Source organism: Artemia franciscana, chromosome 21 (genome assembly GCF_032884065.1).
Source record: "Artemia franciscana chromosome 21, ASM3288406v1, whole genome shotgun sequence".
Classification (NCBI taxonomy): Eukaryota; Metazoa; Arthropoda; class Branchiopoda; order Anostraca; family Artemiidae; genus Artemia; species Artemia franciscana.
In genome coordinates this window covers 6,280,709-6,308,190 of record NC_088883.1, presented here as the reverse complement: position 1 = coordinate 6,308,190, position 27,482 = coordinate 6,280,709, and the positions used below count along the sequence as shown (strand labels likewise).

The 27,482-nt window shown below is 34.0% G+C and overlaps 2 protein-coding genes across 3 annotated transcripts in view; both read right to left on the bottom strand.

Annotated features, from left to right (window-relative positions):
- Positions 1–27,482, bottom strand: part of LOC136041046 (ubiquitin-like modifier-activating enzyme ATG7) — a 567,744-nt gene that overhangs the window by 418,903 nt on the left and 121,359 nt on the right. The gene's annotated exons all lie outside the window — the stretch shown is intronic.
- Positions 3,376–27,482, bottom strand: part of LOC136041053 (ras-like protein family member 12) — a 38,813-nt gene continuing 14,706 nt past the window's right edge. For both annotated transcript variants that reach the window (XM_065725594.1, XM_065725593.1), the window contains exons 3-6: positions 22,543–22,673; positions 18,806–18,975; positions 13,107–13,294; positions 3,376–4,965 (exon numbers count right to left, since the gene is read on the bottom strand). In XM_065725594.1, the coding sequence (XP_065581666.1) occupies positions 4,850–4,965; positions 13,107–13,294; positions 18,806–18,975; positions 22,543–22,673 (605 nt within the window). In that variant the 3' untranslated portion in view covers positions 3,376–4,849. The remainder of the gene's footprint in view (positions 4,966–13,106; positions 13,295–18,805; positions 18,976–22,542; positions 22,674–27,482) is intronic.

Sequence of the window (27,482 nt, the reverse complement as noted above, 5' to 3'; positions counted from 1 at the left end):
TAATTTGACCTTTTCTTCTTTTTTGCCTCATTGTATGGTATTTCGTGTACTTTATACATGAAAGGGACTTTTAATAGTGCCTACAACGTTAGTTAAATTTCAGTTGCTATGTGTGTGAGTCTCTCTACAACTTCTAAGCTGAATCTTCAAGACTTAGCTGACTGAAGACTAAAAGTCAAGACTAAGACTCAAGCTGATTCAAGACTCAAAACTAAATCAATCTTACTCAGGACTTACTCAGTTGCTAAGTGTGTGAGAAAACAGTGACAGTCTCTCTACAACTTCTAAGCTGAATCTTCAAGACTTAGCTGACTGAAGACTAAAAGTCAAGACTAAGACTCAAGCTGATTCAAGACTCAAAACTAAATCAATCTTACTCAGGACTTACTCAGTTGCTAAGTGTGTGAGAAAAAAGTGACAGTCTCTCTACAACTTCTAAGCTGAATCTTCAAGACTTAGCTGACTGAAGACTAAAAGTCAAGACTAAGACTCAAGCTGATTCAAGACTCAAAACTAAATCAATCTTACTCAGGACTTACTCAGTTGCTAAGTGTGTGAGAAAACAGTGACAGTCTCTCTACAACTTCTAAGCTGAATCTTCAAGACTTAGCTGACTGAAGACTAAAAGTCAAGACTAAGACTCAAGCTGATTCAAGACTCAAAACTAAATCAATCTTACTCAGGACTTACTCAGTTGCTAAGTGTGTGAGAAAACAGTGACAGTCCCTCTACAACTTCTAAGCTGAATCTTCAAGACTTAGCTGACTGAAGACTAAAAGTCAAGACTAAGACTCAAGCTGATTCAAGACTCAAAACTAAATCAATCTTACTCAGGACTTACTCAGTTGCTAAGTGTGTGAGAAAAAAGTGACAGTCTCTCTATATTTTCTAAGCTGAATCTCCAAGACTTAGCTGACTGAAGACTAAAAGTCAAGACTAAGACTCAAGCTGATTCAAGACTCAAAACTAAATCAATCTTACTCAGGACTTACTCAGTTGCTAAGTGTGTGAGAAAACAGTGACAGTCTCTCTACAACTTCTAAGCTGAATCTTCAAGACTTAGCTGACTGAAGACTAAAAGTCAAGACTAAGACTCAAGCTGATTCAAGACTCAAAACTAAATCAATCTTACTCAGGACTTACTCAGTTGCTAAGTGTGTGAGAAAACAGTGACAGTCTCTCTACAACTTCTAAGCTGAATCTTCAAGACTTAGCTGACTGAAGACTAAAAGTCAAGACTAAGACTCAAGCTGATTCAAGACTCAAAACTAAATCAATCTTACTCAGGACTTACTCAGTTGCTAAGTGTGTGAGAAAACAGTGACAGTCTCTCTACAACTTCTAAGCTGAATCTTCAAGACTTAGCTGACTGAAGACTAAAAGTCAAGACTAAGACTCAAGCTGATTCAAGACTCAAAACTAAATCAATCTTACTCAGGACTTACTCAGTTGCTAAGTGTGTGAGAAAACAGTGACAGTCTCTCTACAACTTCTAAGCTGAATCTTCAAGACTTAGCTGACTGAAGACTAAAAGTCAAGACTAAGACTCAAGCTGATTCAAGACTCAAAACTAAATCAATCTTACTCAGGACTTACTCAGTTGCTAAGTGTGTGAGAAAACAGTGACAGTCTCTCTACAACTTCTAAGCTGAATCTTCAAGACTTGGCTGACTGAAGACTAAAAGTCAAGACTAAGACTCAAGCTGATTCAAGACTCAAAACTAAATCAATCTTACTCAGGACTTACTCAGTTGCTAAGTGTGTGAGAAAAAAGTGACAGTCTCTCTACATTTTCTAAGCTGAATCTCCAAGACTTAGCTGACTGAAGACTAAAAGTCAAGACTAAGACTCAAGCTGATTCAAGACTCAAAACTAAATCAATCTTACTCAGGACTTAGCTGAGTCTTCAAGACTTAGCTGACCGAAGACTAAGTATCAAGCTAACTCAAAAATCAGTAAAGACTCAAATTTAAGCTGAGTCTTCAAGGCTCATATGAATCAAGAATCAAGACCAAGACTAAAGCTGAGTCTTCAAAATTCACCTGAATTAAGAACAAAAGTCAAGATTAAGACTCAAGCTGACTCAAGACTAAGCTGAGTCTTCAAAACTCAAGCCCGATAGTCTTCAAGAAAGTACTATATTTAATTCAAATTCTTGATATTGCTGTGACAATAACTATTCAATGAACTCTATGCTTTAATATATTAATTTATTATATTAATATATTATATTATATTATTAATATATTATATTAATTACAATGCGTGCAGTGTGCAACAACCCAGAAACAACCCAGTAGCAAAAGCAACAAAATAAAAAGACAATTAAATTGGTTTTCGCAAGGAAAATCTGAAAGAACATAAACTATGGAACCTAATGATAATAATTTTAATTTATTTTACTTTATTTCATTTTGCTTCCGTACGGAGAGTAAAACCACGAAACTGATACAAAAAAATTAAATTATAAATTATACAAAAAAACTTTTACTATGTTTAACAATAGTTGCAAACACTTTGTCCATATAGAAACATATAACACAATATAACAATAACACAAAAAAGGTGCACAAATAAAGAAAAACTTAAAAATTTCGCTCGCATAGTTGCTTGAGCAACAACTAATTGAGTTTCACAGTAGGCACCGGGATTTGAAATTGAGACACATGGTAAATTCTTAATAGTAGGTAACTCTGTACGATGTACTTACGAAAATTAATTGTGACTGAGGGTGATTTTGGTAAATTCTTAATAGTATGTAACTCCGAATGTTATACTTACAAAAATTAACCGTCAAACAAACATTGACTTAACTAAGAGTAGTGACTAGAGTGTGATTTTGACGCTTAAGTTATGTCTTATGTGTTATAAAAGAATGCTAGCATGAGAAATTCTCTTTTGGCTTAACTAAGAAAAGTGATTCAAATGTGATTTTGGTGCTTGGGCTATGTCTTATGTGTTGTAAAAAAACGCTAGCTTGAAAAACACTGGAAGCCAACTTTGGCGCTCAAGCCCACAACGTTGCAGAGAGCTAATACTGCTTGGCAAAAATAATATTATTTTAAGCCCCCCCCCCCCCTCCCACTTTTGTAGTCCTTAGAAGCCGAAACTTTTTGTGCATTAAATTTACGATAGTTTACTATTATATATTTATACTTAGAAAATATTATATTCTATTTTAATATGACATCCCACGCTGTTCATAATATGCTTCTTTACATTAATTTTTTATAATAGTGTTATTTTATTATTTTATATTCGTCACCTGATGATAAAAAGGGACGTTATTAAGTTTGACATTCAATAATGACCTTTAATGAATTTTAACAATAACAATTTCATAATACTATTAAAGTCTACATGTAATTTTAAGTCTCTTTAGTTTTACTAACGGTTATTACTTCTGGTATCTTAAATATCACATGAAGGAATTAAGTATCATTGGCATTTAATGACGATTAATAATTTTCCACAATAAAATTTTATTAAAAAAATTAAGCCTGAAATTTCATGTTAATCTCACAAGATTGGCCATTTGCTGACTAGATTGACTACTGTTGGCTTGCATTGTACAACAAGGGATTATTTTTGAATAATGACATTTAATGACAAATCATAATTTTTAACAATAAAAATATCAATCATAATAATAAGTACAACCTACAATATTAATCTTATTAATTTGATTACTATATTCTTCTAGTGCCTTGCATAGCACAGACTTGACATTCAATATTGAAATTTTATATTTTTTAATAGTAACAATTTTTATAATGACAATAAGTTTGACATCTAAATAAAATTCGATGTTCGATTGTAATAACTTTAATTTTTATATTAAGTTTGTCTACTGTTTGTTGCTACTTTTGCCTTCCATGTCATCTCATGCTGTTCATAATATGTTACTTTGTGTTACATTTCTTTGATAATAATACTATTTTTATTATTTTATATATTATTTTATTTATTATTTTATTATTTATATTTGTTATTATTTATTATTATATTTTTATTATTATTTATTATTATTTATTATTATTATTTATTATTATTATTTGTATTACTATTTATTATTATATTTATTATTCATTTATTATTTTATATAATACTATTATTATTTTTTCGTTTTCTATATTCGTTTTATTTTTATTTTATTCGTTTCGTTTTATTATATTCGTTTTCTGCAAGGGACATAGTTAAGTTCAATATTGACATTAATTGAGACTTAATCGAACAATATCAAATTTGAGGTTTAATGTCATCTTGTTAGTGTGACTACTGCTTATGGTATCAGGTGTCATGTTTAGCATAAGTTTGAAGATTCAACAATGACATTCAATAGGTTTTACCTATAAAATTTTGATAACTATATTAAGTTCGTTATTTAGTTTCAATCTCTGTAGTTGAACTACTCTTTGTTACTACTAATAGTAGAAGAAATTAGTTACAACAATTTTTTTGATTAGTAATATTGATTTGATATTGTTCATATTGACAAAAATGACAAGACTAAGTATTATTTGTGTTTAAATACTTTAAAAAAATCAATTGATTAATTTTAATTAATGTAATAAGTTTGACATTCAACAATAACGCTCAATAAGTTTTACCAATACAATTTTTTATAATTATGTTAAGCTCTAGAATTTTTGAAGCGTGTTTCTTCGTTAAATCATTCCGAGTATATTGAGAGGTGCATTAATGTATCTCTATTTGCTGCAAATCGTGGTTACGTCTTGTGGTTAAATTGTTAAAACTTTTTGAAAATTTTTAAATTTTGAAAAAGTCCTCCGTTGTCTGTATCAGCTGATTAGAGGCCAACACTTATTAAGAATTTACTATGATAGAACTACTGGGATTGAAACATATTCTTCAGAGTGTCTTTGAGGAGTGTGAACTTGTTTTCTTTGTCCCGAGGGATGTTTAACTTGGATGAACCAAGACTTCTTAGGCGATCACCAAGTCCTAAAAAAAGAAATTAATAAATGAATATGGAGGCAATTTATTTAAAATTTGTTTATATATCAATTACTAAATAATTTAAAACTAATTTCCTAACCTTTTGAACCTAACCAAGGTTGAAATTTGATAATTTGGTTCATTGTTTCTTTGTAAATGAGTCAAAGCTAGTTTAAGCCATCGTAATTTAATACGTAGCTAAGGAACTTAATTGGCTTACGCAATATAAGCGAATTGGTCTGTTTAGGACTTAGCCAACAAAACAATGATAGTTTTATTTAGTCAATCGCTCCTTATGGAGTCAACCCAGTTTAAACTGTAACATTTTCTTACGACTGAGATCAAGAGGGCTTACGGATCTTAGACAATTCAGTGTGATACGCTTTCTTAGCCAACGTGACTTTCTTAGCCAACTTTCTTAGCCAACTATTATTTTCAGTTATGTGTTGTTAGCATTTCTATAACTAATAAGATTTCACAGTAGCCATTTATGCCCATCACATTGGTTGACATAAGGTCCAAAATTATTTGAAATTATTTCTGATTGATTTACTATTCTTAGCTGACCAATCATAGACCATTTAGCTGACGAATCATAGACCATTAGCTGACAAATTAAGTGCCCCCATGTGATGACAGTTAGTAAAGAGCGATGTGTATTCCATATATATTTTTTTTTACCTGGTCATATTGTATAGAAGGGGTTGTCGTAGAAATTGGGGAAGGGACTAATTAAATTGAAAATTGGAAGTTTTAGTCCTCTGTTTAAGCATTGGAAGTGATTAGATTATAGCAAAATGCAATTTTACGCAGAAAATGCAGCAAAACAAAGGGGAAACACAGTGTTCAAACAGTTGCTCTTTACTAGAATTAACTCTAGAACAAGAAGACATATTAGTGAAACATGGGATAAAATATTTCTACCTTGAATCTAAAAGAGAAGGGGAGCGCAAAATTCCATTTTTAATTAAACCGCTTTATTGCTAATCAAAGTTGGTATTGTGAAAGAGCTGCCATAGGCGTTGGAGTTTATCCGAAGATTCTCCGGTGACTAGCCAAGAGGCATAAATAGAAGGATTTGGCCGTACCACTGAATAGTATGCTGGGCAAGCTGTGTCGAGAAAGGAGTTTTTTTCAGTACGTGACAGGAGGGTCTGGCTGCTAAAGAAGTTAGTTCAGTAAAGTCCCTCGATCCTTCGAAGAGGCTCTGTCTATGCGATACCGTCTGTGCTTCTAAAGAAGTTAGTCCAGTAAAGTCCCTTGATCCTTCGAAGAGGCTCTGTCTATGCGATACCGTCTGTGCTGCTAAAGAAGTTAGTCCAGTAAAGTCCCTTGATCCTTCGAAGAGGCTCTGTCTATGCGATACCGTCTGTGCTGCTAAAGAAGTTAGTCCAGTAAAGTCCCTTGATCCTTCGAAGAGGCTCTGTCTATGCGATACCGTCTGTGCTGCTAAAGAAGTTAGTCCAGTAAAGTCCCTTGATCCTTCGAAGAGGCTCTGTCTATGCGATACCGTCTGTGCTGCTAAAGGAGTTAGTCCAGTAAAGTCCCACGATTCGAAGATGTTCCGTCTATGTGATACCATCTGTGTTGCTAAAGAAGCTAGTCCAGTAAAGTCCCTCGATTCTTCGAAGAAGCTCCGTCCCTGCAATACCGTCTGTGCTGCTAAATAACTTAGTCCAGTAAAGTTCCTAGTCCCTACATCCTTCTAAGATGCTCTGTTTGTGTGATATCGTCTCCACGCCTCCATTTCATACAGCAGCACGGTACTGAGCAACGCATTGTAACTGCGTAATTTGATATGACAACTTACGTTTGGCTTACGCCAGATGCTGTTCCAACTCCCAACAATTGCCGACACTTTGCCTATTCGATATGTAAGCTCATTTGTGATCAAGCCATCCGTTGACAGAGTAGATTTCAGGTAAGTGAACTCAACCACATCTACTTGGTTGCTCCCAACGTTGACTTCCTTTAAAGTAGAACGGAACGTGGGGGCTCAATGAGTAAAACTTTGGTTTTCTGCCAGTTAATCTTCGGTCCAGCTTTTGAGGCTTTTTCTGAGAGCACCTTTAAAGATTTGGTGAAATTTCGACAGTGTGCGCAACCAAGCCTATGTCGTTGGCGGATTCAATATCAGAGAGTAGTCTTTCTCTAAACTGAAAGCGGTTGGTCGTGCTGGTTAAGTGTAAAACTACCACAAATCACCATTAACAAATAAACGATACCCAAAATCGAACAGAAATTACAATAGATAACCTAGTCAAACTTAGAACGAGCAGAAATTAAAAGGAGTAGGGCTGAAAACCCCAATGTCCTCTTTAGGCTAGAACATAATTTGTACTTTACTAAAAAAACAAAATAAATAACCATGTACTGTCTGTTTAATAAACATATTCTGACATGTTTTCCCTATAGTTTTAATGCTTCTTTTATTGAAGTCAAAAAGAGAAAACATTTAAAATGTATTTTGTTTTCAGTAAAGTGCAAGTTATGTTCTGGTCTTGAACATAATTTTTAATTACGTTATTTTTAGTTTTGACTGTGTATATAATGTTAATAATTTTAATAATGCAATTATGTTAATTTTGGCTCGTTTTGATTTTGGATCGGTTATTAATTGTAATTTCTATTCGTTTTGGGTTTAATTCATTTATTGATGGTGATTTGTGGTAGTATCACGCTTGGAAAATTATTTGAATTCATTTCTACTGATTTTTGGCTAAATGAGGCTCTTTACTTTTCTTTTCTTGTTTTGTGGAAAAAGTTTTTTAAATTAATTTCTGTTCATTTTTTAGTGACAGTCTTTTTCATAGCACATCTTTTTTCTATTAGGCTCCATAGTTTTTATTTTGAAAATCATTTGACTTTATTTCTGCCAATGTTTGGTTTAATGAGACTCTTTACTTTTCAAACAGTTCGTGGTAACGAACTGTAGTAAGGAGCGACCCGGCTCAATAGTAACCAAAACTCTAAAAAATGGAATTTTGATACCAATAGCTACATCAAAAGAATCGCATTTTAATGCTGGTTTTAAATATATAAGTTTCATCAAGTTTAGTCTTACCCATCAAAAGTTACGAGCCTAAGAAAATTTACGTTATTTTAGAAAATAGGGGAAAACACCCCCTAAAAGTCATAGAATCTTACCGAAAATCACACCATCAGATTCAGCGTATCAGAGAACCCTACTGTAGAAGTTTCGAGCTCCTATCTACAAAAATGTGGAATTTTGCATTTTTTGCCAGAAGGCAGATCACGGATGCGTGTTTATTTGTTTTTTTGTTTTTTTTTTTTTGTTTTTTTCCCAGGGGTGATCGTATCGACCCAGTTGTCCTAGAATGTTGCAAGAGGGCTCATTCTAACGGAAATGAAAAGTTCTAGTGCCCTTTTTAAGTGACAAAAAAATTGGAGGGCACCTAGGCCCCCTCCCACGCTAATTATTTTCCCAAAGTCAACAGATCAAAATTCTGAGATAGCCATTTTATTCAGCATAGTCGAAAAACTTTATAACTATGTCTTTGGGGACGACTTACTCCCCCACAGTCCCCGTGGGAGGGGCAACAAGTTACAAACTTTGACCTGTGCTTACATATAGTAATGGTTATTGGGAAGTATACAGGAGTTTTCAGGAGGATTTTTTTGGTTGGGGGGAGGGGTTGAGAAGAGGGGGATACGCTGGGGGAACTTTCCATCGAGAATTTGTCATGGGAGAAGAAAATTTCCATGAAGGGAGAGCAGGATTTACTAGCATTATTAAAAAAAAACAATTAAAAAATAAATGTGAAAAAGCTTTTTCAGCTGGAAGTAAGGAACATCAATAAAACTTAAAACAAACAGAAATTATTACCCGTATGAGGGGCTCACCTCCTTCTAATACCTCGCTCTTTACGCTAAAGTATTTTTAGTAATTTCAACTATTTATTCTACGGCTTTTGTGATTCAGGGGTCATTTTTAATGAATTGGGATAAAATTTAAGCTTTAGTGTAAAGAGCAAGGTACTGACGATGGGGCGAATCCCCTCATATATGTAATAAAACATGAGAATACAAAAGTTCTTTACGTAAGCTAATTTATCAGTTACGTAAATCTTTTACCAATAAAAAGATTCGTAAAAAATTAAAAGTTCTAGTTGCCTTTTTAATCAACCAAAAAATTGGAGGGCAACTAGGCTTCGTCCCCCCTCTATTTTTCTCAAAATCATTCGATCAAAATTATTAGAAAGCCATTTAGCCAAAAAATATGCAAATTTCGTTTTGATTATTCCTCTGCGGAGAGCCAAAATCAAAACATGCATTGATTCAAAAACGTTCAGAAATTAAATAAAAAAAAAACAAGTTTTTTTAACTGAAAGTAAGGAGCGACATCAAAACTTAAAACGAACAGAAATTACTTCGTATATGAAAGAGGCTGCTTCCTCATCAACGCCCCGCTCTTTACGCTAAAGTTTTTTACTGTTTTAAAAAGAAGAATTGAGAGAAAGAGTCAAACTTTAGCGTAAAGAGCGGGGCGTTGATGAGGAAGCAGCCTCTTTCATATACGAAGTAATTTTTTAAATACGATTTAGTGTAAAGAGCGAGGTATTAACGAGGGTACAAACCCCCTTGTATACATAATAAAAATATAAGATTATGAAAGTTTGTTACGTAAGTTAATTCTTAAGTTACCTATATTTTTTACTAATAAAAGCGTTCGTTAAAAATTAAAAGTTCTAGTTGCCTTTTTAAGTAACCGAAAAATTGGAGGGCAACTAGGCCTCCTTCTCCACCCCTTATTTCTCAAAATCGTCTGATCAAAACTAAGAGAAAGCCATTTAGCCAAAAAAAGAATTAATATACAAATTTCATTTTAATAATTTATGTGCGCAGAGCCAAAACCAAACATGCATTAATTCAAAAACGTTCAGAAATTAAATAAAAAAAAAACTAGATTTTTTTAGCTGAAAGTAAGGAGCGACATTAAAACTTAAAACGAACAGAAATTACTCCGTATATGAAATGGGTTGTCCCCTCCGCAATCCCTCGCTCTTTACGCTAAAGCTTTTAATTGTTTTCAAAAGTAGAATTGTGGCAAAGAGTCAAACTTTAGCGTAAAGAGCGAGGGATTGCGGAGGGGACAACCCATTTCATATTCGGAGTAATTTCTGTTCGTTTTAAGTTTTAATGTCGCTCCTTACTTTCAGCTAAAAAAATCTAGTTTTTTTTTATTTAATCTTGAAAAAGCTTGTTCCGTATGTGTCCCATTGACAAATACTATCTGTAAGTAATTAAATAAAACAAAAGTTCTTGAACTGAAAGTAAGCAGCAGCATCAAAACTTAAGACTAACAGACATTATTACATATACGAAAGAGGCTGCCTCCTCCTCAAGAACTCACTTTTTGCACTAAAGTTTTTATTATAGAATTTTTCAACAAAACTTAGTAGTATAGACAGGGCATTAGAGCTGCCTAAGTAAAGAGTAATATGGGCACTTTTTTTTCTTCTTTTTTGGGTTTTAGACCGGGGCACTTCGTATCGATGGACATGTCAAAGAAACTTTAAAAAGGGCTCATTCAGTTGGAAATTGAAAAGGATAGTGCTCTTTTGAATGGTTGAAAATGGCATGAGAGCAACTAACCGCCTCCCACACCAACCATTCCCCCAAACGCATCTGATCGTTATTTTCAGATATCCATTTTGTTCAACGAAGTTGAAGGGTCAGGAAATGATTTATTATGGGATGACAATCCCTCCCACAGCCCTCAGGGCAAGGGTTATATGTTATACCCTGGGGGCATAAAAGGTTCATATAGAGAGGGTGATCGTGTGAACTTGAAGGGGGGTTCATTGGACTGGTGCCATAGAAGTGGTAGTGTCTCTTTTAATATTCAGAATGATCGAAGGGTGGATACCCCCTCCCCCACACCTCATATTTTCCCGAAATGCATCTGATTGAAATTTTGAGATGCCCGTTTTTGTTGTTGTAGAAACTTCGAAAAAGACTCATTCAATTTGAAACTGAAGGGGTTAGTACCCCTTTTAATAGTTGAAAGTGATTGGAGGGCAACTAACCCCGCTCCCCACCCAGCATTTCCCCAAGCTCATATAATCGAAATTTTGAGATATCCATTTTGTTCAGTGTAGTAAAAAGGTCCAGAAATTAGGGTGTGGGGATGACAGGCCCCCCACAGCCCTAAGGGCAAGGTTGTAAGTTATAACCTGGGGGCATATAAGGTTCTTACAGAAAGAGGCTCATTGGATTGGTAGTCAGATTTCTAAAACCATTTTTAAGATTCAAAGTGATCGGAGGATGGATATCCCCCCTCCCTCCATACCGCATTGCATTTTCCTGATAGAAACTTTGAGATAGCCATTTGTTGTCACACAAACTTCAAAAAATACTCATTAGATTGGAAATTGAAAGGAGCTTTTTAATAGTTAAAAGTGATATGAGGGAAACAAGCCCCCCCCCACACACACACCCATCAATTCCCAAAACACAACCAATCCAAATTTTGAGATAGCCATTTTGTTCAGTGTAGGTGAAAGGTCTGGAAATTATGTCTTTTAGAATGACATCCCCCACACAGTTATTACCGCAAGGCTTGTAACTGAACTATAATTTCTTGGGAAAGAAGAAGTAAGGCTGTCTTTACAAAAAACTGGACCCTAGGTGAAACATAATTGAGGTAAATGTTAAGAATTAAACCTATTCAGAAGGAGACATGAACAAAAAAGACACATTAGTATCATAAATCTTATGCTCATTTTCATGGATTGGTTCACCTTTTTGACAACTTTTTCAGTCCCCTTCTTTTTGTCTCATGTAGCCTTAGGCCATGTGGGAAAAAAGGACAAAATAATTAATGAAAACTAATTTAAAAATAGATAAAAATAGGGAGAAAAAGTAAATATGATTCATTGATACTTGCTACATATTATAAAGTAAAAATTCCATCATTTTCTTTTATTTTGGTCAGTTTATTTGTATTTTGTAGGGCTACATGAGACAATTAGAGGGAGGCTGGGGATGCGTTGTCAAACACGCGAACAAAGCTCTAAATATGAGCAAAAAATGAACCATCTAAAAATGTCTCTTTGTTCTAGCATATCTCCTTCTTAAAAGGTTCTAAATTTAACTACAAATTAACTTAGAAATACAAAAATAAATGTTGTCACAGCTTTCAGCTGCTTCCTATTTTTAGGCTCTGAGAAATTATAGACTATTTATCCTATTTTGTAGGCTAATGAGAAAATTTTGGAGAAAACGGAGCACAACCAGCAAAACCAGGACTCAAAACCTGTGCCCTAACAGACAAAGTACTTCAGGTTCAGCGTGTCAACAACTCATCTTGGACGGCTTTTTACCAAAGTAGATTATAATAAAAGCTTTAAACGTGCACAAAATACACAGATATGGGCTTACTGCTCTTTAAGCTGAAGTTTTACTACTTTTTAAATACTTCTTCTTCTTTTGTTGCGATTATTCACAAAAGAGTTCCCTATTTAGGCTTGAATTTATGAATCAAATCGATATGATTTGACAGAATTAAAATCCTCTATTTCCTTCTGGAATGTACATCAGCAACAGGAAAAGAAAATTTCTGCTTTCAAGATCATCTGTCTTCGCAGGATACTGAACTAGTTTTGCCAGATTGTAAGATTATACCAGAACCTTTGGAACACATGCGAAAAATAAGTTAGACAACGTTTTGCCGCAAATACAACGCACAACTTTTGCTTTGTGTTTTTACGTTTTGTGGCACAATCGTATTCAAAATTAACTGGAGAAATCACGTTATCAACGTTATCATGGATCGCCTTATCAATCAAACTGTTCACTCTTTTTCATACCCGTTTCTAGTCATAGATATTGTTGATCAAGATAGATGACACTGTTTGGGCATGCTATTCATATCGTAGAATATACACTTAACAGAGCGGTTCTTCGCTACACCTACCAGTAACATCTAATGGATATCAGGCTACATTTGGTAGGAGCACCTCTGGGTGGTAGAACATATGAGGGATGGCTGCTGCCTCTTTTTCGATGCTTAATATGTCTCTGATCGCACATTATTAAATAAAGTTTAAGATGAAAGAGTAACAGAGTAAGATTAATAAAATTAACAATTTTGAGTTCAGAATAAAGAAATCAATGTATACTACCTATTGACCTGTCTTCGAGGGAGCCTGGAATTTTCCAGGATCCTGATCGTTCCTGCAGCCTTAGAAAATCCTTAGCAACTGTAAGAAATACGTTTTCTACTTCGCTATAGTTTTCAGCCACACTAATCTCATGGAAAGTAGCATCATATTGACAACTTAGGTTTGAACCTTCTGTGTACGTAACTTCCCTTAAAACAAAATACATACATTAGTCTTAGACATTTAAAAAGGAAAGAGGGAGATAGAGAAAGCGAAAGAGAGAGAGAGAGAGAGAGAGAGAGAGAGAGAGAGAGAGAGAGAGAGAGAGAGAGAGAGAGAGGGAGAGATAGGGAGTGAGTGAGTGAGTGAGTGAGAGAGATAGAGAGAGAGAGAGAGTTTATGTAAAAAAGAGACGAAGGAATTGATATTATAGATGGACTCACAAAACAAAGTCTAGGTTTAGTCCACAAAAGTCTCAGAAGGAAGTTTCACTGTTGTAGCAAACCAAGACTGATTAAGCGAACCTTTAAAGCCCACAAACAAAAAATATAATGAATATAATACGAATATATTATATAATGAATATAATAAAAATAATGAATATATATATATAATGAATATGAAAAATATAATAATATAATGAATTAAATATATAATATAAATAATATAATAATATAAAAAATATAATGAATAAGAAAATATAATAAATATAAAATGTAACTGACTTGTGAACCTTTATTCCGCGGAGCGACTCCTCTGTGTGACTTTCTGTGACTCCTTTCTGTGACTCCAGCCTTGCACTCAGTAGAGCATATTACAATTAATTTTGTCATTTTCGGCACTTAATACAGAGGCCCCACAACGAAATGTGTCGTTGGATTGAACAGCGCCTATTTGAAATCTGTGGAATTATTATTATCTTACCGTCCTTCACCTATTATTCTATTATTATTTTTGTTACTTCATATTATTATATATTTATCATTATTAATTTTTTTTTATTTCAACTAATATTTTCCTTTCAAAAAGCCGTAATCTGTCCTTTCAAGATAGAAAATTCTTGACATCCTGGGTGTCATCGTGACATCTATGTACTTACTTACTTGGGTCACGTTCGAGCCTTGTCCAGGCCCATCGTGGCATCCAGAATTTGTCGACATGCCTCTCTCCATTGCTCTCTTTCAAGTGCGATTGGCTCGATCAACTGGATCCATTGTCCATTCCATCGGTGCCCGTGCTTCTTGAAACCTCCCATTGGCTCGAGGTCGGCTCTTGAAATTCTGGACGTCCTCGATTGGGATGCCATTCAATGTGATTGGAGTTTCATCTAGCCCAGAGGTGCGCATCGATTTTGTTTTCGATTGGCTGATCTTTAGTCCAGTAGCAAGGGATCTAGCAGCAATGTATATAAATAAAATTCTTCAGCTACGAAGGCTTGCGTTAGTGAACATTTGATGGAACAGAGGTTCCAGCAGCCGATATTCAGGCTATGTCTCCTTGATAGTATGGTAGCTAGCTCAAAATTCCCTGAAAGTTTCAACTTGATACCCTTTAGCACTTTCAGAGATACTGTAAATTACACAGTTTTGATAACTAAGATACATATGATGTCTTTTGATGTAGTTAAGCATCCTAACCGTTCAGAAATTCCTGAAAGTCAATATCCCCAGCTGTTCCTGAAATATTACAAGTAATTCCTCATAGCCACCTGGCTCCATATTATGTCTCTTGATCTGGTTCATTGTCCTTCTTAACTTTACAAGAAAGGTTTAATTTAATGTCCTAAACTTAATAATGTTTCCTGAGATATAGACAATAGACCATTATTACAGTCTTGATTATCTTAGTGTATTTGCTCAATATCCCCGACCCAGTGTTTGAAAATTTCAACTTGATATCCTTAGTCATTATATGGAAATTGCAAATGCATCTTTTTGACGACCTCCATGCAGGTAGTTGAATTTGATTTCATTCAACACCTCCTCACTATTTTTGGGAAATTTGGACTTAATGCCAAGACAAGTTTCTGAAATGCTTCAGATATGCCCTTTTGACAACTTGGATATACATAGTGTCTTTTGATTGAATTCAGTAAACCAATCAACATTCCCTGAAAGTATGATAGTAAACTCCTTAATCGTTCCTAAGATGTGACAGATACATCTTTTTGACAGCTTTGAAGCACATGGCGTTCTTCTGATATATCTTAATATACAAAGAAAATATTTTAACACCCTTAGTCGTTCTTAATGTATTACAGATGCAATCTTTTGACCACTTGAATACGCATAGTGTCTTTTAACTAATTCAACATCCTTCAATATTCCGTGAAAGCTTCAATTCGATAATTTTAACCTTCAACATTCCCTGAAAGTTTGATTTGATAATTTTAACTGTTCTTAATACATTGCGGATATGCCTTTTAAACAAACTGGATTCAAATAATGACGTTTGAATTAGTACGAAATATCCCTCAACGATCCCTAAAAGTTTCAATTTGACATCTTATACAATTCTGAGATATTTAGATAAAATCCTTCGACAGCCAGGATACAAACAATGTCTTTCATGCAAATAAACAATTCTACGCCCTCGAAATTTTCTGGAAGTTTCAAGTTAATCCACATAGCCGTTCCCGAGAACCTACACACAGGTCTTCTTCACCACCTCATTGCACATAGCGTCTTTTTAGTCAGTCATCTTCCTTAAAATTTCCTGTAAGTTTCGAATTAACATTCCATTCCTAATAGCTATTCTTGAGATACTCCAGATACAACTTTTTGATTACCTGGGTATACATAATTTATTTTGAATTGGTTCAACATCTCACTCGAAATACCCTAAAAGTTTGTAGTTAATACCTTTGCCGTTCCTGAGATGTCAGGGATCCACCTTTTAGACAACCTGGAGAAACAGAGTGTCTTGTGCTTCAGTTAAAAATAACCAAAAATTTTTAAGCTAATATCCTTAGTTGTTCCTAAGATATTAAATATACGCCGTTTTAAATACATGGGTGCGTTTTGTGACTGTTGATTAAATAAAAAAAAATAATTTTTTTTAGCTGAAAGTAAGGAGCGACATTAAAACTTAAAACGAACAGAAATTACTCCGTATATGAAATTGGTTGTCCCCACCGCAATCCCTCGCTCTTTACGCTAAAGCTTTTAATTGTTTTAAAAAGTAGAATTGTGGCAAAGAGTCAGACTTTAGCGTAAAGAGCGAGGGATTGCGGAGGGGACAACCCATTTCATATACGGAGTAATTTCTGTTCGATTTAAGTTTTAATGTCGCTCCTTACTTTCAGCTAAAAAAAATAGTTTTTTTTATTTAATTTCTGAACATTTTTGAATTAATGCATGTTTGGTTTTGGCTCTCCGCACATAAATTATTAAAATGAAATTTGTATATTAATTCTTCTTCTGGCTAAATGGCTTTCTCTTAGCTTTGATCAGATGATTTTGAGAAATAAGAGGTGGAGAAGGAGGCCTAGTTGCCCTCCAATTTTTCGGTTACTTAAAAAGGCAACTGGATCTTTTAATTTTTAACGAACGTTTTTATTAGTAAAAAATATACGTTACTTAAAAATTAACTTACGTAAAAAACACTCATAATCTTATATTTTTATTATGCATACGAGGGGGTTTGTACCCTCGTTAATACCTCGCTCTTTACACTAAATCGTAAGTTTTGTCCCAATTCTTTAAGAATGACCCCTGAATCAGAAAGGCCGTAGAATAAATAGTTGAAATTACTAAAAATACTTTAGCATAAAGAGCGAGGTATTTATCTCCTCCTAAATACCTCACTCTTTATGCTAAAGTATTTTTAGAACCCCTCATATGCGTAATAATCTCTGTTCGTTTTAAGTTTCTATGCTACTCCTTCCTTTCATTTGAAAAAAAACGTTTTCATGTTTATTTTTCATTGTTTTCTTATAGTAATGCTAGAAAATCCTGCGCCCTTTTCATTGAATTTTTCTTCCCCCATGACAGATTCCTCCAAGGAAAGATCCTCCAACACAGCCCCCTCCCCTCAGCCCCACCCTCAAACAAAATAAAATCCCCCTGAAAACGTCGGTACACTTCCCAATAACCATTACTATATGTAAACACTGGTCAAAGTTTGTAACTTGCAGCCCCTCCCCCAGGGATTTTGGGGGAGTAAGTCATCCCCAAAGACATAGTTATTATGGTTTTCGACTATGTTGAACAAAATGGCTATCTCAAAATTTTGATTCGTTGACTTTGGGAAAAAATGAGCGTGGGAGGGGGCCTAGATGCCCTCCAATTTTTTTGGTCACTTAAAAAGGGCACTAGAAATTTTCATTTCCGTTAGAATGAGCCCTCTTGTGACATTCTAGGACCACTTGGTCGATACGATGACCCCTGGAAAAAAACAACAAATAAAACAACAAATAAACACGCACCCGTGATTTGTCTTCTGGCAAAAAATACAAAATTCCACATTTTTGTAGATAGGAGCTTGAAAATTCTACAGCAGGGTTCTCTGATACGCTGAATCTGATGGTGTCATTTTCGTTAAGATTCTACGACTTTTAGGGGGTGTTTCCCCCTAATTTCTTAAATAAGGCAAATTTTCTCAGGCTCGTAACTTTTGATGGGTAAGACTAAACTTGATAAAACCTATATATTTAAAATCAGCATTAAAATGCGATTCTTTCGATGTAGCTATTGATATCAAAATTCAATTTCTTAGAGTTTTGGTTACTATTGAGCCGGGTCGCTCCTTACTACAGTTCGTTACCACGAACTGTTTGATTACGTTGGTCATCCTCCTCATATACTTAAAAAATTGGAACTTAATACTTTTTTTTATCTTTTAGATATTGCATATGCTTCCTTTTGCTAACTTGGATACACTAACGTATTTTGAATTATATAAGCATTTTCTTCACATGCTATGAAAGTTTCAGCTTAATGCCCTTCACTGTTCCTCCTAAACAGCATCCAAAGTTACAACTTATTATCCCTAGCCATTCCCTAGATATTGCAGATATTGCTTGGATGCACGTGGTGTGTTTTGACTCGGTTAAACATTCCCGGGAAATTTTTACTTAATACCCTTTGCCGCAACTGCCATATTGAACCTTCCCTTGATGAACCTCCTATTATTGACCTTTCGACCACCTGATCAGGCTTAGTGTTAGGGTTTAGTTCATTATGTCCTAAAAGTTTCAACTTGATATCATTAGTCTTATTTCTGATTGTGTTTTTGTTCGTTTTCAGTTTGTTTTATTCATTGATAGTAATTTATGGTTGTCTAAAATTCGATTGTTATCGAACTTCATTTTTGCTTTGCATATATCCTAATATGGCTCTTTATAATTATTTGAAAAGCTTCCCTTTCGGAAAAGTCTCTTAATGAATAATAATTTTTAGAAGAACAACAACTACTATTACTAAACAGCTCACTAAAGCACCAATTCATCCTAGGCCAACACAGCTAACGCGCACTCGTCCTTCATCGCACTCTGTTCAAAGTCTTTCTATTTACACCCTCCCAAGAAATTTTCATTTCTCTTAAATCATTTCTTACGATATCCTTCCCTCCATTCGGAGACGACCTGCTTTTCGATTGGCCCAAGACGGTTGGCCACCAAGGACAATCTTTGGCAATAACAATAACAAATAATCTCAGAGAAGAAGAATATTAATTCAAAACATTTCAATAAAAGGTTAATTTGAAAAAGAAAAACAAACCTTGATTTCTCCAAGTCTGCCTTATTACCAACAACTCCAATAATGACATCCCGCTGGGATATTAATTCCAAATATTTTTGGGCTTCTACAAAACTGTCGTGATTTGTTATACTATATACAACAATATAAGCGTCTGTCCATAGCAAATAGCGTGATGGATCCCGACCCTCCTAGAATTGAAAGTACTTTTAAGCTACACAAAACAATAAATAAAATCAAATGTCAAATGTATCTCTGGGCGCTGAAACATGACATTAAAGCTATAAACTTGAATTTTGATAGATGAACAAGCTAAATTATTTATTTAACAATTATTTTTGATTTCATTTCCACCATTTTATGTCGCACATTATATGCGCAACCGATAGTGTCAATTTACCAAATTCGTCATTTTTATGACGAAATTCGTCAGTGCAAGGAACGAATTTTCGGTGCAAGGAATTCACTGAAACCTTCGATGTTTGTAAAAAATACGATAGCATCATCACCAACTAAATAACTAAAAAAAAGAAGAGAAAACTAAAAAAAGAAAAAAAGAGAGAAAACTAGAAAAAACAATTTAAAGACATCAAAAATGCATTTGAAGCCAAAAAGTCATAACCGAAAGATTACTTCTAAGAATGTATCTTTCTTTCTGCTGATTAATTTCGAAAAAAAAAACTTTCCAATAAATAATTTTTCAAAGAAAAATGAAGCGCCATCTTAAAACTTAAGATGTCCAAAAATAGAGTCTTAATAATAATTCAAACATAATGTATCGAAAAATTACTATCAAAGAATAAATGAAATCCGAAATGAATAGAAATTAAAATACATATTGTAGTTTTTAATTGTATTAAAAACAAAGGTTTTTTTTACTGGAAGTAAAGACTAAAGATGAAACTCAAACCGAAAGAAATTTATTGATTTGCGGTTTATTCCACACATATTTCCCCAAATATAAAGAGTTTTGACAAACTAACACTTTACTAAAAGTTAGTGAAAAAACTTGACTTTTTGAAAAAATAAAAATTGTATGCTAAAATTCACCAATTACATGACTGGTAAAAGACTAATGAAAGTGTTATAAATTAGTCTTTATCTTATGCAGGGTACTTAATTACATTTTTGCAATTAATAGCCACATTCCCCCTGGAAAATTTCCAGATTTTCATTAGAAGGAAAATTGAAAGTTATCTATCGTTGTTAAAGTGGATGAACCAATACTTGTAAATTGGTTTGTAGCTTCTCAATTTTTCAGTTTTCTGTTTGAGAATTCAAATATTCGGTCGCAAGTAAAATTTTGGATAAAATTTGATGATTTATTAAAATTTTTAATGAGTAGTAATTAAACCGTAAAACCAATGGTGCCAATTGGTGCAATATGAAACTTATTGACACTGCTATCAAGACAAATTTATAAATAAAAAAAAAGTCGCAAATATAAAGTTTCATCAAATATGAAAATTAGGTTTTAAACGAAATATTAAATAGTTATCAATGATTAGGCAGCAGCCTCTTAGTTTTATTAAATAATTTTTTTTACCTAAAAGTAAGGAGCGACATTTAAACTTAAAACGAACAGAAATTACTTCGTATATAAAAGGGGCTTTTCCTCCTCAACGCCCGGGTCTTTACGCTAAAGGATGACTCTTTCTCTTAAATCTACTTTTTAAAACAGTGTAAAAAACTTTAGCGTAAAGAGCGGGGCGTTGAGGAGGAAACACCCCTTTCATATACGGAGTAATTTCTGTTCGTTTCTAGTTTTAATGTCGCTCCATACTTTCAGGTAAAAAACTTGTTTATTTTTTATTTAATTTCTGAACATTTTTGAATTGATGCATGTTTTGATTTTGGCTCTCCGCACACAAGTAATTAAAACAAAATTTGCATATTAATATATATTTTTTTGGCTAAATGGCTTTCTCATAGTTTTAATTGGAAGATTTTCAGAAAAAAGGAGCGGGTGAGGAGGCCTAGTTGCCCTCCAATTTTTTGATTACTTAAAAAGGTAACTAGAACTTTTAATTTTTTTACGAACGTTTTCATTAGTACAAAATATACGTAAGTTACGAATTAACTTATGCGACGAACTTCTATATTCGTATGTTTTTATTACGTATATGAGGGGGTTCACCCCCTCGTCAATACCTCGCTCTCTAAACTAAAGCTTAAATTCTGTCCCAATTCCTTAAGAATGACCCCTGAATCATAAAGGCCGTAGAATAAATAGTCCAAATTACTAAAAATACTTTAACGTAAAGAGCGAGGTATTACGAGGAGGTAAACCCAACAATTGTGTCATAATTTCTGTTCGTTTTAAGTTTTAATGCTGCTCCTTACTTTGAGCTGAAAAAACTTTTTCACATTTATTTTTTACTTGTTTTTTTCAAATAATGCTAGAAAATCCTGTGCCTCCTTCATTAAAATTCTCTTCCTCCATGACAAATTCCTCCATGGAAAGATCCTCCCACGTAACCCCCCCCCTCAACTCCCCCCCCCCAAAAAAAATACCCCTGAAAACGTCTGTACACTTCCCAATAACCATTACTATATGTAAACAATGGTCAAAGTTTGTAACTTGCAGGCCCTCCCACGGGGATTGTAGGGGAGTAAATTGTCCCCAAACACATAGTTATTAGGTTTTTCGGCTACGGTGAATAAAATGGCTATATCAAAATGTTGATCTGGTGACTTTGAGGAAAAAACGAGCGTGGGACGGGACCTAGGTGCCCTCGAATTTTTTTGGTCACTGAAAAAGGGCATTAGAACCTTCAATTTCCGTTAGAATGAGCCCTCTCGTGACATTCAAGGACCACTTAGTCGTTACGATCACCCCTGGGAAAAAAAAAAACAAAACAAATAAACACGCATCCGTGATCTTTCTTCTGGCAAAAAATGCGAAATTCCGCATTTTTGTAGATAGGAGCCTGAAACTTCTATGATAGGGTTTTCTGATACGCTGAATCTGATGGTGATATTTTTGTTAAGATTGTAAGACATTTAGGGGGTGTTTCCCCATATTTTCTAAAATAAGGCAAATTTTCTCAGGCTCGTAACTTTTGATCGGTAAGACGAAACTTGATGAAACTTAAATAGTGAAAATAAGCATTAAAATGCGATTCTTTTGATGTAACTATTGGTATCAAAATTCCATTTTTTAGAGTTTCGGTTACTATTGAGCCGGGTCGCTCCTTATTATAGTTCGTTACCACGAACTGTTTGATAGACAATGTATGAAGTATATTTGGGGGACTGGGAGGAGGAATATAAAAGATGGGGGTTTGTAAACGTCAGACTTAGGTTTTCAATCATGGAAATTATGATGATTTCCCAACCCTTTATTTCCCAACCTTTTCATTAAAAGAAAGGCACCCAAAGTGCGATTTTGGGTGCCATATGGTACTTTGTGATGTCGCAGTCAAGTCTAATTTATAAAAATCAAAGTTTTTTTAATTTTTTTTTTGCTTTTAAAATTTGTTTTTAAATGAACTCTTAAACAGCTTTTTAGGATGTTCCAGTACTCCAACACAGATAATTTTTTAAAAATGTTTTTAAGCACATTTTTAGTAAAAACGAACTGTACCAAGTAAAGAACTGCTCAATTTGAAGTTGAATAAATTCTACCGCAAGACAAAATAGGATAGTTATTAGCATCTGTCCTAAAAATCTAAACGACAAAGGCTCTAAAATCATACTCTAATCATACTCTAAAATCATACTCTAAAAAGGATTGCAACATCACTCGATTGAAATACCTTATCACATGTGTCCATTACCCTAAATGTGAGCTCTGAGCCATCGACAATATCTTGCTTCAAATAGGTCCCTTCCAGTTCAGGGTCATATTCACTGATAAATCGTCGCGTCATGAACCGAACTGTCAACGCTGAAATAACAACAAAATTTATGCAAACGTATATAAACTTAAGACGCCAAAGACTTTAAAAGGTGTATGGTAAAGGGAGGGGATCAGCAGCCAAACTTCTATTTGAAATAAATTCTGTCGGTTTTAAGTTTCGACTTGAGTCTGCGTTTTAATTTCAAATCGTTTTTGGATTAATTCACTCATCTATATCTGTTTCTATCATCTTTATGTTAGGTGTGATTCTTTGTTTTAATTTCTCTTCGTTACGGGTTTCATTTATTCTTTGATACCAATCTCTGGTAATCTTAAGTTTGAATTAATATAGTACTTTATTTCTGCTCGTCTTAAGTTTTCTTAAGTTTTCTAACTCTTCTTTGGGAAAATTATTTCTCGGAAAGTTTTTTTTTAATAATTTATTTTTGTTTTCCATTGTCTGTGATCTATTACTGAACATTTATGAGCATTTCGTAAAAATAAAAATATTATTATTATCTCTCTAGCTTTTCAGGTTCCTGACTTCAGAGTTAAAATATCAGACATTAATCTATATTCTTAAGTTTAAAGTTTCTTAAGTTTAAGTTTAAAATTTTCTTAAGTTTCTTAAGACATTATTCTTAAGTTTCACAAGGTTAGCTGAGCGTTGCGTCTGATTGTAATTAGGTATAATTATTGCATAAATTTTTTTCCATAATTTTTTTCCAGAGGACAAGGTTTAGAGAGCCTCTTGGATTAAGCTTTTGATTCAATAGTAGTTTCTTGATAATATAAATTTAAAAGCAAATTTAAAATAAAAGAAAATTTAAAAGCTTCCATATGAATTAAAATAGAATGCTAATAGAAAACTAAAAGAAAAACTAATAGAACTAATAGAAGAGAAAATAATAATAGAAGAAAAGAGAAAATGATAGAAGAGAAAATAATAGAAGAGAACTAATAGAATAGAAAATCTAATAGAAAGCTAATAGAAAAACTAAAATAGAATAAAAGAATATATACGTCTCAAAGGCGTTACTCAACTTTCTTTATTTTTTACTCTTTAGAATCTTTTATTTGTGACTTTCACGTAAGCGTTTGCTTGGCGGGGTCCGAAAAAGATTGCGTATTCACAACTCACATATGTATACACATAACGTGTTTTGATTCAGTTCAAAATCCCTCTCTGTATACTCTGAAAGTTCTAATTTATACCCCCCTTGTCAATACCTCGCTCTCTAAACTAAAGCTTAAATTCTGTCCCAATTCCTTAAGAATGACCCCTGAATCATAAAGGCCGTAGAATAAATAGTCAAAATTACTAAAAATACTTTAACGTAAAGAGCGAGGTATTACGAGGAGGTCCTCTCTGCATACTCTGAAAGTTCTAATTTATACCCTAGCAGTCTTAGAGATACTCCATAAACGCATTTTTGACAACCCGGATGTACATAGTTTTTATTTTTATATTTTGACAACTTTATGAACATGATGTATTTTGATTTAGTTTAACATTCCTTAAAATTTTCAACGCAATTTGCCAAGCCGTTCCTGAATAATTCTATATTAATATTCTTAGGGGCCCCTGAAATATTTCAGACACCGTTTTGATAAACTGGATACGTATAGTTTCTTTTGATTTAGTTCAGCATTCCTTGAAAGTTTCAACTTTACAATGTTAGCAGTTCCTAAGATTTTGTAGATACACCCTTTTGACACCTTGTATACAAATGGAGTCTTTCAATTGAACTCAAAATCGCAATCGACATTTCCTGATAGTTTCAGCTTAATACTTACTGCAGTTCCTCATATACTGAAGATAAGCCCTTTTGCCGAACAGAATGCACACAATATCCTCTGATTAGCCCCAATGTCGCCCAAAATATTCTGTGAAACTTTCAAATCCATGCCCTTAGCCTCTTTAGCCCTACCCAGGATCAAACATAACTCCCTTTCCCACTAGTAAATAGTAGACATATTGCAGATTTTAGTGATTAATTTAGAAAAAAAAAAAAAAATAGGAGATTGAAATTTTATTATACTATTGTTGGAAGAAAGAAACTTCACAAATTAGACCATATTGTTCAATGTCTGGTCAGTCAAGTCAGTAGCCTACCTAAAACTATTCTCAGATACTTCTTGTAAAAAACCTTTAGAGCAAGTTCTTTCGAAGCGCCCACATTTTGGAGCCATAGTTAACATCAGCCATTTTTGTGGCGGTCAATATTTGAATGTTAGTTCAAATATTACTAATAATAATAATTTATTTGTTACCCGCTTGTTTTGACAAATTAAGCGGAGTAAAAACATTAAGGAAAGAAAAACAAAATAACACAAACAATACAATTAATACAGTCTAATCAAAGGGTGGTAAGGGCCCAAGCGTTGACAGGCCTCAGCACTTAATCTAGCATAGAGTTTTTTATAAACAAAAATAATATCAGTGGCACAAAACTTTCTGATAATCTTCTGATATCTATAAGAACGCGGCAGATACAATAAATATTTACAATAACGAAAATACATAACTCTTATGCCCTGCAAATCTTGATTATTAAACAACGGGCGCAAACCGGAAAGAAACAATATAGAATGATCGCAATATGTAGAATAAAGTCTGGATAAAGCCTTTCGTGAAAATCTGCCTCGGTTCGGGACAATTTTCGCGTACCCTTTTCTAAGTTTACTTTTAATATCATTGAGCCCACAAGATCGAAAAGCCGATAAAGATGAACAAATACTAATACCAAGCCACCGAATCGAACCGAACCGAATTCAAATATTACTTGCCCTTTCTTCCAATTTTTTCCAACTGTAAAAAAACACCCTGTGATTTTACTATTCTTCATTTTGAATTTTCAGATCTTGTACCGCATTTACTAATAATACTTCTCTAATATAGGATCGATTTTTTAGTTACCTAAAATTATCTCTTCGCCCTCATTTATTCCTAGTCTAAGTGGCTTCAAACCTAATAGATTATAAAATACGAGCAATTTGCATTATTGGGACCTTTGCCTCAAGGGCTCTGGGGACTATTGTACCCCAAGAGGTTTATTTATTGAACTTTTAACTATTCTGAACAAGATTACTATTACAAAATTTACTCTAAATGTCTTTAGAGTATTAAGGAGGTGGGAAATTAAGGAGGTGTTTTTTTTTTGCAAAAAGAAACAAAAGGTAGTTTGCTAGAAAAGTGCATTTTTCTATATTTAATAGGACATTGCCTGTTTTATGCACAAACGCCGAGCAGTAGGGGCTGACTATCTAATCTGAGCCCCCTTCTCTGTTCATAGGTGTTTATGTATATGACTAACTAACTAGGAATGAACTATCAACTATGTACATACACTTTTCATCCTTTTCTCATGCACAAAAGGAGTGGGAAGCCAGTTGTGCACAAGACAAGGAAGCAGTGTAGTCCATTTTTTGTGGTAAAAAAAATAGGAGGAGTTCGTTCAAAAACCCATTGGTTATGTTCCACTGACGCCAACAAGCATGTCTGCTGATGTACAAAAACTGATAAGTGACTAATTATTATATCAATTAAATTTTGCGAAAGAATTATTTTTTCTTATTATTGGAAGAAAAAGATACAAACTTAAAAATCTATTAACAAAAAAAACAAAAATTTTCCAAAGTTTATTATAAATTATAAACATCGTCTTGCTTCTATAATGTATTTTTACTCTTGCTGAAGGTGAACTATATCTTGTCTGACCCGCCCTTCTCCAGACGCGTCTGACTAATTAACTAAGACTTATTAATCCACTCTGTATATACACATTCCGTACTATTTTTACGCACAAAATTAATATTTGCATAGAGTCCCAGCGCTGCCAATTCATTGTAAAGTTCAATGTCCAGAATGTTTTGTTTGGCGGAGAACACAAACTTCAAAGCCAAGCGGAAAAAACAATAATTTAGGAATGACATTGAAAATTTGAGTTTAGGCAAAAAAAACTGAATAAAAAGGAACGTCAATTTTGATTGTGTACGAAGATATACTCCGCAAGTACAGGCATTAATAAATCTTTATCTGGCATATACATATGGGAAGTCGGTGGGGGGGGGGGAAGTTATTAGCATAAAAGGCATAATTTATAAAAACAGCGGAAGAGAAAAAGAAATATTTAGGTCCACGTATACAATGTATTAGCCGTAATTTAATCAATTAAAATACAGCTTTTCAATGGTTTATATAAACTGAGCCCCCCATAATTAACTTACTGGCATTATCCATCTATTTGACCAAATCTATAGTTTTGAGATAGAAATTAGACTTTTTTAGTGGTACATCTTTCCTGGCTTAAAAAAGGCATTCAATGTCCATTCAGGTGAGCCCCTCATGATTATCCATGATCTCTGATTTGGTAAATTACCTCTTGAGGAAGTTAAAGAAAAAAAAAAGAAGAGAAACAGTAATAAAAGTACCCCTACTAGAATTCGATTTCCCTCGGTTCTCAAGATGGGGAACTGGGAGCCTCCAATTAAAAGCTTTATAGTATGAACAATCGATTGGCTGTCATAGAATTTCCATTTCCAATGATTTTTCCTTCTTCGAGCCGGCTTTTTTCCTTCTTTCGAATATGCTACGGGGCATGGAGGGGGCGACTAAGCCCTCCAGACTCCGGTCCCCCGCCACCCAGGGTTTCCCCCCGCCTTCAGCTGAAATTTAGTTTCTAAGAAATTATTGTCAAAGCAAAGATAAGCATAAAATGCTTAGGCTAATATCAAAAATCAAACAGTTCATGGTAACGAAACAAACAGTTGATGGTTACGAACTGTAGTAAGGAGCGACCCGGCTGAATAGTAAACGAAACTCTAAAAAACGGAATTTTGATACCAATAGATATA